The sequence below is a fragment of the Trichoderma camerunense genome (genome assembly GCF_050948025.1).
Source record: "Trichoderma camerunense strain CBS 138272 chromosome Unknown V8C40scaffold_5, whole genome shotgun sequence".
Taxonomy (NCBI): Eukaryota; Fungi; Ascomycota; class Sordariomycetes; order Hypocreales; family Hypocreaceae; genus Trichoderma; species Trichoderma camerunense.
Window position 1 is genome coordinate 1,421,052 of NW_028145365.1, and position 10,600 is coordinate 1,431,651.

A 10,600-nucleotide genomic window follows, 5' to 3' on the forward strand; every position below is an offset into this window, starting at 1 on the left:
CCTCCCACATAGCGGATTTCCGCACCCCATCACCTTCTTCTCTTCCCTCCCCCACCTCTCTTTCTTTTTGTCGTTGTATGTTGCCCCCCCCAATCTCTGCCCACTTGCGTATTCGATTAGGTTCCCACTGGTTTTCCCTCCCTTCATTTTCTTACATCTCCGTTTTGGTGCGAAAATGATGATTAAACGTCAACCACGTAAAATAGTAACCGGCGCCATCCGGTTGTCGCTGGTTGGCTGTCTACACTTGCCTAAAGCGGCAACCGCCCGGGGCCTCACCTATGAGCTTGCGGCCCTTGCGCCGGATTTCCGCACCTCTGCGAGCCCGCAGAACCGCAGCTGTGTCGGCATCTTAGCGCAGCCCTTTCCGCAGCCCCTTGCGGACGTCGTGCTTTTTGAAAGTGCCGTTGGGGCTTTTTGTCAACCTGGAACGCCATATATACGCGTGTGAGTGGCGTCTGTTGGTGCTTATCTTTCGTGATTTTGATTCCTCAACAATGCTTCTTCAGCTTCATGAGGTCGGATTAGGAATATGTACAGTAGCATTGTTTTATTATTGGCTTCTTTCCGCGTAATTATTACGGAATTAAACAGCGGCTTTAACTATTTGCGCTTCTCATACGCGTCCCATGATGCTTGCATCCTTCAAGTCCCCACGAAGCCCCTCCAAACGGTCAAGTTGCCCAGAGTCAGCTTCGTAAAAGCTCGTCAACGTTGTGTTGTCACAACTGCCACGCGGTAACTCAGTGGGGGTAATTGGCTAGCTGTTATTTATTGCAATAATGCATTTAACATCTCATTCGTTTGTCAGTTGTTGTTTGCTGCAACAATGCAAATAGCATTTCATTCGTATTAATCCATGTTCCCAGTCCCACCTCGACTCTGCAAAACTTGATAGATACACGCGCGGCTTTCACCCCCTGAACAAGCAATCAACCTTGATGTTGGAGGTGACAAATGACAGTGATAAAGGTAAAATCACCAAGACAATCATTATGCATAATAACATTGCACGCAGAATAACCCCCACTCTCTCTTCTCCGAGAAAAGGACAGGACAGAAAAAACGCAAGAGCAGCAAACAGAAAATGGAAACGGGGAAGCCTAATGCAACATCAAATCAACTGCTTGCCAACAACCGCATCCAGACCAGTTAAACAGAAAAAAAAAGGTAACACAAGAATAAGAAACAAAGAATCCGTACAACAAATGGTATCCGACAAGGTACATTGTTCATATCAACTCCAAATATGCCCCGGCCTCGACATCTGCCTGACTCACCGGCAAAGACAGGCCATTTTTTCTGTTTTTTTCCCGTCTCAGTGAAATGCTCTCTAAGTTCCCGAATACCGCGCTCTCTCTCTTCGTCATCTTTGACAAGAAACCTTCTCTCTCTTGTCATCTTTAACACGAAGCTTTCTCTCTCATCCATGCCCAATTCTTGATTCATGCAAAAATGTCATCATGCTTAGTCGACATGTGCCATGGCTTGCTTGCTTGCTCGCTCGCTTGTCGAAGAAGGGTGGGGAAAAGAAAAAGTCAAACTTGAAATGCTGTCGTTATTCGTCATCAATTCATTCATATTCTGAGCACTTTCTGTCTCTCAAAAGCACACTCTCTTCGTCCTTTAGCATCCATATAGCGTATTTCCACATCACTGCTCCTCTTCCTCCTCAATGGGGGCCGGAGTGCGACGCTCGACACGCCTCTTTGGTCGCCTGTGCCGGCTGCTGCTGATGTTGCTGGCGGAGTCATCGGGGTATAAATCGTACTCTTCCATCTGCCAATCGTCGTCACTGGCATTTTCAGCATCGCTTCCAGCCCACGAAGGCCGCTCGTAGCCCGAGTTTTGCGAGTTACCCGAGCCGGGAACCGAGAGCACGTCGATGCGTCGTCGGCTCTGAAGATTCTGCATGAGTCCAGCTCCACGCTGCCGCAGAGCAGTTCGGACCGTCTCCGCTTGGTGGTGGAGCTTCTCAAATGCATCCTCCAAGGCCTCCATACCCTGGTAAATCTCACGCTCAATCTCGGCAATGGCTGCCATCTCCATCTCTTCGTCGTTGGAAACCGGGGGTCGGCTCCCCCCACCTGTGGACGAAAGGCTGATGAAGGATGCTGGCGTGGCGTTGCGGGAATAAGGGGAGAAGGGGGTATTAGTTCGGGAACCCATGGCCGAAGGGCCTCGGAATGGCGTGGGGCCTCTTGATTCTACCCCGTTGAAGTCATCATCGGCACCAGACCACAGGAATCCATCAAACCGGCCGGATGTCAAAATCTCCCATTCTTGACTGTTAATGTTGGACAGGGTGATGAGAAGGTCGTGGGTATGGTGATTCTTGATGAGGTATGTCGCGCTCTCCGCATCTCGAGGAACTTGCTGAAGGCGGTACAGCCGCTGCAGCGAGAGACCCGTCTTGACGATGAAGTCGTTGCGCGGCCGGTTGAGGGGAGTAGGGGCGCGGGTTGCTGGTCTCAGCTCTTTTGATCCAGCGAGGAGGGCGTTAAAGTAGGGGCGGTCTTCGGCGTCGAGGTTGGTCAGGATGGCGAAACTCAGCGTCTCGTCGTCGACATCTTGGGGGGGAGGCACAGGCGTTTCACCCGTGCTGGTGAGCCACCTGTCGACTGCAGACCTGACCTTTTTGGACTGGCGCAAATAGTGCTCCCTGAACTCCTCGGCGATGTCGGGATCCAGCTGGATGGGCGAGTCTGGCCTTGGCGGAGCTTCGCCCGATATCTCGGCTGCCTTGTGACCAATGTCTGCCAGGTCAAAGGGCGGCCATGAAGGGAGCTCAATGCGTCCGCTGACCCATTCCAAAACATCTCCCCAGTTGAGGCCGCGGTGAGGCTCGTTGGATTTCTCGCATATAATGCAGGAGCAGCCGTGAGGCGGCAGATCTCGGGAGAAGACGTTTTCGAGCCGGTCGAGCAAGCGGCGAGCGACTGACCGATGGCCAGTGGCCACTGCAACGGATCCCTGCTTGGAAAGGACTGTTTGATACTGGTCCAGGAGGCTGACAAACGGGGTGAAGAGCGTCTCGGCGCCGCTGAGGAGGGAGTTTGCGGGTCTTAGTGTGCCGTTGACGAGAGGCATTACTGATAAGAAATGTCTCGTAACTGGCTGCGAGAGGCCACCATTTTGTAGTAGGTAGTCTACCCTGGGTATCTCGAGGATGTCGATGGCGGGAGGAGGAGGCGGCGGAGGCATAGGAGGCGGAGGCGGAGGATGAGTGGGCGCCTTCATGGCGGGCGTAGCGGTGCCCGAGTTAATGGTGGACGCATAGTCGTCGCCGTCAACGCCGGAGGCGGGAGTACGAGATCGCTTGGAGTCGCCGTAGAGGTGGTGAGGGAATTGGTGAGCTTGGGTGGGCGTCTTGGGAGATGAGTCCTGGGCGCTGGACGGGGAGGAGTCGACATGCAGCGGCTCGGGCTTGCTCTTCTTGACGCTGCGAGTGGAAGAAGACCGCTTGGATGTGTGGCGTGAGGCGGAGCTTGAGGAGCGTGAGAGCACAGAGGACCGGAGCTTGTCGTGAATCTTGTTGCTGGGTGAGCGTATCAGGGTTGCCGCGCTGGTGGATGAGCGGCGGCTAACTTTGGAGGAAGATCTCTCCTCGGTAGCGCGCGAGCCTGACCTGGAGACGGTGGACTTGTTGCCGCGGTCGTAGTCTTCAGCGCGCGAGCCTGACCTTGAGATGCTTGACTTGTTGCCGCGGTCCAAGTCCTCGGCACGCTTCTTTGCGGCGGAGACGTCTGTTTCGGGAGGCGTAGGCGGACGAGAAGCCTTCTTGGACGAGGATCGATGAAGAGCGTCTTCAGGCCTTAATCGACGATCATCTCCACCTCCACTGCCTCCACCACCACCACCTCCTCCACCAGCTGCACCGCTGCCACCGCCAACGTCGGTGGGTTCAGGCGTCAGGGGATTGGATGCCTTGGGCTGAGAAGATGTAGACGCAATGTCATCGCGGCTGACGATGGACTCTTTGCTATGAGCCTTGTCAAAGGACGGATAGGGCAGCGAGATGCGATCCTTGTCTATGGACAGCTTGGACATGCCATCGACGCCCAGGTCGGACATGGAGGCCGGGCGCTGAGGAAGGCGGTCCCTCTCCCTCTCCCGATCTCTGTCTCTGTCTCGATCTCTATCTCGATCTCTATCTCGGTCCCTGTCTCTGTCGTCCCTCTTCCGGTGCCGCCTGACGGAGGATGTGAGGGAATGCGTATCGCTGGAGCTGCGAGCGGATTTCGAAGAGCGGTGGGGGCGGTCTCGATCAGGTTTGCGCTCCGACTTTGAGCGGCGGGCCTTGTCGCGCATGCGGTCGTCGACATTGACGTCGTCGTCACGTTCCTTTGACGGCATCTCGAATCACCATCGGGGGCTGGCGGGATGGCTATCTCTGTTGGCGATGCGGTTTGAGGTTTGCGGTTTTGCGGTTGCGGAGTTCTGCGAGGCAAGGCAAGGCAAGGCAGAGGGATGGAGATTTCGAGCAGGGGTTTGTTTTTTCTTTGGTGCTTTGGGAGGACCCTTTGAGGTGGAGGGCGAGAGACTGGTTGACTGGGATAGGCCACAGGGGCAATGGACAAACGAGAGTGGCGAGCTGCAGGCCCGGCGGGAAAAGCTGAGATTTGACGGTGATGTGATGCAAGTTTGACTGCAGTCAGGAAAAAAAAAGAGTGAGGGGACGGTGAAGGGAAGGGGTTTGATCAAATCGAAATCGAAATCGATGCCGGAAGCTCACTCAGGCAGCGATGACCCCTACTAAAGAACGGGCCGGAAGTTGGGGATGGGTGGCTTTCGTGTACTGGTACGAGGGGAAGGGGGAGCGAGGCTGGTACTGGCCGGTCACCTGTCGGGTGGCACAGTGAGCGGCAATGGGCATCTGCAGTGGGACGCGCGTGCTGGAGCTGCGGTGCCTGATGGCGAGGTTTTAGGTTGAGGTACAGAGGGTTCAAGTACAGGTACTTTGGGGAGCAAGTGACAAGGAGTGGGTCGTTTGGAGCTTTTGATGTGGGCAGACGTTTTAGCGGGATTGTGGCCTGAAGGTGCTGTGCATTTTTGGACGCATCAAGTGAGATCAAATTGGATGGTTATGGAGATGATTTAATGCAGGTTTGTGTTATCTAGTAACACCTACGAATGTGGATTGTCGTGCATCAGAGATAATGGAAAAAAAGAGGCTGCACGGGCTTTGTTGTTGGTCCAAGGTACAGGCAGCGTAAGGCAGTGTGACTTTTGTGCGACGGCCGAGTTAAAGTGTGCACATCAGTTTCGGTGCCAAGATGGAAAGTGCGTGATGTCACAAGCTAGGCAGGGCGCTTAAATTGAAGAAAGAGAATCGATGGAACAAAGAAAAAATAGAAGGGCGGGGGGAACAGAAAGAAGAGATGGAGGATTACCTAACCGCGGGCCTTGAAGAAGAAACGGACGAATGCAAGTCGAGCTGCATGAGGTGAAGATGAAAATGACGCCCAACCGTGGCCTGACGCCGCTGTGCAATTGGAGGTGCGGGCGACAGATACGATTGGTCAGGTTGCACTGCACTACAACTGCACTGCGTCTTTACTGCGTCTTGTTCTACTGCACTGCCCTTTGCTCTATTTCTGCTTCTGCTTTCTGCTGCTTCCGCTCTTGCGTGCGCCCCCTCTTTCCTGACGTGGCATTCGCTCTAGACTGTATCTTTCCATCCATTGGCTACATGTAATGTGCTCGTACTGTGGTGAGCTCTCTCAGTTGTGCTGCCTCGGTTCTCTGCCCTCTGCCGTCTAGCAACAGCAAGTACCACTGTACCTCCAACTGCTCTCCCATTGAAACCCACACTATACCTCTTCTGGTGTAGGCTCCACTAATCGATAACTTTGGAGTGCTTCACTCATTCTGTGCCTCGTTCATCAAGTACAGCAAGTAGAGGTCCAAATATGCATGTTGCCATCAGATTGATTCTGGATGCTTAATCAAAAAGGCTGTGCTGACTCAACTATACTACAGCTTTACCAATTCTTTTCTCTTGATGTTTAGTACCTAAGTATGAATAAAATCTGAATAAATTATGAATACAGTATAACCTCCACAAGTACAGTAGAGGATGCTTTGGATGCCAACTCTTGCTTGATACGATACGACTGCTCACACTCTTCGAAATGCAATAATGCGACGATGCTTGCAGCTTCAACCAATCGTCACAGCCCGGAAATGTGATATTCAACAAACAGTGGAGAATCATGGCAGCATGTCCTATTGCAGCCTCAAATCCCACCTCTTGATTATGCGCACAGTCGCAAACGAGGCTGGCAGGATCACAACCCCTCCAATAACAAGACAGACGTTGGCACACTGGCAACACACTCGTCGAATCAAAGACTCTCGGCTGCAAGCCGGTTGCATTATCACAACACCGCAAATGCATGAGAGCATTGCAATCATGATGTAAGTCTTCCCTTTCCCCTCTTTCGAGTCTCTCTGTCTCTCTGTCTCTCTCTCGATTATATAAACCCCGTCCATCGTCCGCTTCTCTCCCCCCTTCTTCTTTCTCTCCTTCTTCTCCAACACTGTCCGAACCAAGTCATTCATTCTTCACCTCTTGTTTTCTTTTTCTCGCAGATCCCTAAAAGACATCAGCGTATTCCGTGAGGATTAATCCGCAGTATTTCTTCTCCAATGTGTTAGTCCAACTCGTCTGTGACTTATCAACAAACAGAGAGACTCTACATAGAGCCATTCCGTTGATAACTCACAGTCCTGTCGGGCAAATGCATTTGAGCAGAAATGCGCGGAGTAATTCCGGATGCTCGCCGGCGTCTTTTAGGGATCGATTGCCGCCTGTAATCGTAATTCAGCTTTTACTCTTCCCCGTGGAAGCAGAAGTAAGTTGGCTTTCCCCCCTTTCCCTCACTCTTCAACCGGAAATACGCAGTAGCTAACAAATCCGGTTGTTAGTTGTGCTTGAAGCCAGCAAACCGAGAACCGATGGAATCCACCCCTTGAGCGTAGCCCTAGGATCTCCGATGCTACCGTTAATCTGATCAACTCCAGAGTCCGCTCAGTCATATCGAGGCCACAGAAGTGTGAAAGCCTTCCCGGCTATTGTCTCAGTATGATGAGCGGCTCCAGAGTCGATTAGATTATCGGTAGTACTTTGTTATCCGGGGTGAGCTCATTTGGGAGCCACTTTCAAGGTTCCACTCCATTCACCCAAATCTGAAAAGTTTCGACAACTCAAACTTGTCTTTCCACGCTCATTTCTTCGTCACTTTGGGCACTCGTAGTCGCGCCAACGCTTTGGGACATGCAAACAAACCTCAAACAAACTATGGCTCGCAGTTCATCGTGCCACCACATCATACATGCCCTTATTTTCTTTGTCTTCTGAGGACAGAGGTTTCGAGCCATGTCCAGTGTATGGGATGAACGGACGGAAAGTGTAGGATACAGGTCGATAGAGTGGAATCCACAAGCATGGCAACAATACATCTTGGCACCTGTAGTTCCTTTCAGTGACCTCTCCTATATAAAGAATCAGTAGATTAAACTTACGTGTAGTCACTGCGGCATAAAGCCTCTTCGTAAGCATGAAGGCTCCTCATAAGACACGGACTGTAGTTGCAACTGTGAAGAAAAACGTAGGTAGTCTTGTTTCTTGCAAGTAATGGATATCATGGAGCGTGATCCCCGCTCTGTACTAACTTGGAGACATTGTAATCTATCGTATCCAACTCTTCTATGTTAAAAGCCATTTGACCAAATGCTTTTTGGACTTCTTTTCCATCAAGATAAACATCATGTTCAATATCCAAACGCCAACTCTTTATCCCTTCCAACCCGCGCAGAGTATATACATGTATACTTTAATTGGGAAAGGAGAACAAAGCCAAAATAATTAAAAGACAAAAAGAAAAGATGTTTGCTCGCTCACAGTCGGTCCAGGAGACCGTTGCTCTCAAGAAGCAGGATAATCTGGTGCACAATCGAGCGGACGTTCTGCTGTGTCAAATCGACAGTCAGGTCGGCCTTCTTGGGCGTCTCATAAGGGTCGTCGACACCGGTGAAGCCCTTGATCTCTCCGGCACGGGCCTTTTGGTAAACACCCTTGCGGTCCGTCTTCTCGCAGTGCTCGAGCGGCGTGGCAACGTGGACAAGGAAGAAGGGACCGGACTTCTCAACCAGCTCGCGGGCGTGCTGACGGGCATCCTCGTAGGGGGCAATCGGGGCCGCAATGACGGCGGCACCGGCCTTGGTCAGCTCCGAGGCGACAAAGGCAATGCGTCCAATATTGAGGCTTCGGTCCTGGCGGCTGAAGCCCAGCTCCGATGACAGCTCGGACCTGACCGTATCGCCCAAAAGCATGGACACGGACCGGCCACCGCCCTGGTTGAGCGTGGCCTGCAGAGCGCGCGCAATCTGGTCCTTTCCGCTGTTCTGGTAGCCCGTCAGGAAGACGGTGAAGCCCTTTTCGCGAGGCAGCGGGTTCTGCTCGCGCAGCACCTTGACGACCTCGGGATACGAGAACCACTCGGGAATCTCCTTTCCGGTTCGCAGGCGGTTGCGCAGCTCCGTGCCCGAAATGTTCATGGTGCGAGTGCCCTCGGGGATCTCGTTGGCCGGCAGGTACTCGTCACGGTCCGGAATGTAAATCATCTCCTGGAACTCGACCATCTTGATGCCCAGCTCCTCCTGGTGCTGCTGCACGAGGATCTGTGCATCGTAGGGGCCGTAGTGGTCCTTGCCGTTCTTGTTCTTACCGGGACCGGCGTGGTCACGGCCGACAATGAAGTGAGTGGCGCCGTGGTTCTTGCGGATCACGGCGTGCCACAGAGCCTCTCGAGGGCCTCCCATGCGCATGGCCAGGGGCAGCAGAGCAAGGGCGGCCATGCCGTTGGGGTATCGCGGCAGCAGAGCACGGTAGACACGGACACGAGTGAAGTGGTCAATGTCACCGGGCTTCGTCAGGCCAACGACGGGGTGGATGAGCACGTTTGCCTGCTGAGAACGAGCGGCTCGGACCGTCAGCTCACGGTGAGCGCGGTGCATCGGGTTTCGCGTCTGGAAAGCAACGACCTTTTGCCAGCCGAGCTTGTTGAAGTGCGATCGCAGCTCTGCGGGGGTGACTGTTGAATCATGGCTGTTAGAGTCTCGTCTCTGGTCCATTGCCAGACAGGCACATGAAACGGCTTCAACTTACAGCGCAGGTCGAGGAAATCGTAGTGCTCAAGGCGGCTGATGGCCTCGAGCTTTCCACCGACGTAAAAGTCCTGAGCGACGCTGAAGAGATGCTTGACACCGGGGTGGGTGTCGTCGTCACTGCCAAAGACCAGCTTGGCCTCTTGAACCCTGGAGTTGCGCGCAATCTTGTTAGCACAAGTCTCATTTGATCCGGCAGATTGCGCCGACATCGCGTCAGAAGAGCTTACTTGTCTGGCTTGTACACATCCTCGACCGTCAGGATGGCTAGATTTCGGTCATCTCGAAAGTCGCGCAGAGTAAGTCTTGCGCCCGGCTTGATGGACAGCTCGTCGATCTGGGCCTGGTTCACGTCGAGGGTGATGGGCATGCTGAAGAGCAAGCCGCTTTCGAGGCGGTTCTCCTTGACCACTCTGGCAGCGCCGTGTTAGCTGAATCGAGTTCCCTGAATCCCAATGCCACCCTCTTTCTTCATGAAAAAGCCAGAGACATACCGGTTGTAATCCTTTTCGGTCATGAAGCCTACGCGCAAGAGTATGTTAGCTAATTGTAATTGCGACACCAAACGACAGCTTCATCCCGTCTCCCCTCTTCTCGATTTGATTTCCATGCGCCAACAGCCGCGCGGGGCAGTGGATTCATGCGCTCAACGCAAGGGACCAACAACCATTGCGACAATGTACATACCTTCCAGAGGCGAAAATCCACCATTGAGAATCAGCTCCAAGTCGCAAAGGTGACGCTCAGAGAGCACGAGCGCGGGAAGAGTCTCCGACTCATCCAGCAGCTCGGCCTGGCGAGGCAGATCGCGAGCGAAGAGGTCCTTGAGGACACCGCCGTGAGGAGAGTTGGCCATGGCTATGGTGGGGTAGTAAGAACGGTCTAAGTGCTTTTGCTCGAGATGGTGTCAACGACACGGCTAGTCACGCAACAAGCTCCGGCGGGAGGCACGCAAGCAAGCAACAGAAAGGATTCGAAAAAGAGCAGACAAGACGACACGAGGATGAAGACGGCGGAATGAGGAGGAAATCACGGAGAGGCAGAGAAGGAGAGGGAAGAAGAGTCTGGATGGGGGGTGGATGTCTCAGCGCCAGACTATAAATACTGCAAGCTTTCTTGGGGTCACGCCGGAGATGCTAGAACGTAGCAAATCCACATATTACACACACTTCCACGACAAGGCTTGCCGTCTGATGGACGGACCAAATGATGATCCCGTAAGCAGCCCTTGGTGGATGGACAGGAACCACATTCTCTCTTCACCCCCACCAGATGGATGGGATGAACAGATAGAATGCTTGCATGCTCGCATCTTGGTGACGGAACAGAGAACAGCTGCTCCACAAGGGCCAAAAGGAACTGACAAAGCTCCACCAAAATCCATGGAATGGCGGCATTTGGCTCGAGATTTTGGCGATGACGTGCTCGA

General features: G+C 53.2%; 3 protein-coding genes across 3 annotated transcripts; all 3 read right to left on the bottom strand.

The window, feature by feature from the left end:
• Positions 1-1,653: 1,653 nt before the first annotated feature.
• V8C40DRAFT_273816 (uncharacterized protein) lies at positions 1,654-4,074 on the bottom strand (the record flags this gene model as incomplete). The annotated part of the gene is made up of 1 exon (XM_083220533.1): positions 1,654-4,074. One exon carries the CDS (start codon positions 4,072-4,074, stop codon positions 1,654-1,656), a length of 2,421 nt encoding a protein of 806 aa, XP_083075704.1.
• A 2,007-nt stretch (positions 4,075-6,081) lies between these two features.
• V8C40DRAFT_239465 (uncharacterized protein) lies at positions 6,082-6,599 on the bottom strand. The gene has a single exon (XM_083214643.1). The coding sequence runs from the start codon at positions 6,562-6,564 to the stop codon at positions 6,229-6,231; it is 336 nt and encodes a 111-aa protein (XP_083075705.1). The 5' UTR covers positions 6,565-6,599; the 3' UTR covers positions 6,082-6,228.
• Positions 6,600-7,612: 1,013 nt separating this feature from the next.
• Positions 7,613-10,458, bottom strand: V8C40DRAFT_239468 (sulfate adenylyltransferase). The gene is made up of 5 exons (XM_083214644.1): positions 9,859-10,458; positions 9,666-9,693; positions 9,402-9,584; positions 9,173-9,321; positions 7,613-9,098 (listed from the first exon to the last, which is right to left on the bottom strand). The coding sequence occupies exons 1-5, from the start codon at positions 10,025-10,027 to the stop codon at positions 7,903-7,905; spliced, it is 1,725 nt and encodes a 574-aa protein (XP_083075706.1). The 5' UTR covers positions 10,028-10,458; the 3' UTR covers positions 7,613-7,902.
• Between the last annotated feature and the right edge of the window lie 142 nt (positions 10,459-10,600).

What these genes read in the sequence shown, in the direction of transcription:
- V8C40DRAFT_239465 (XM_083214643.1), bottom strand. Translation starts at nt 6,564, where the DNA reads ATGAATGACTTGGTTCGGACAGTGTTGGAGAAGAAGGAGAGAAAGAAG.
- V8C40DRAFT_239468 (XM_083214644.1), bottom strand. Translation starts at nt 10,027, where the DNA reads ATGGCCAACTCTCCTCACGGCGGTGTCCTCAAGGACCTCTTCGCTCGC. An exon ending in GATGTGTACAAGCCAGACAA is followed by an intron (nt 9,322 to 9,401) that starts GTAAGCTCTTCT and finishes GCGCAACTCCAG; the next exon opens with GGTTCAAGAGGCCAAGCTGG. An exon ending in CGATTTCCTCGACCTGCGCT is followed by an intron (nt 9,099 to 9,172) that starts GTAAGTTGAAGC and finishes ATGATTCAACAG; the next exon opens with TCACCCCCGCAGAGCTGCGA.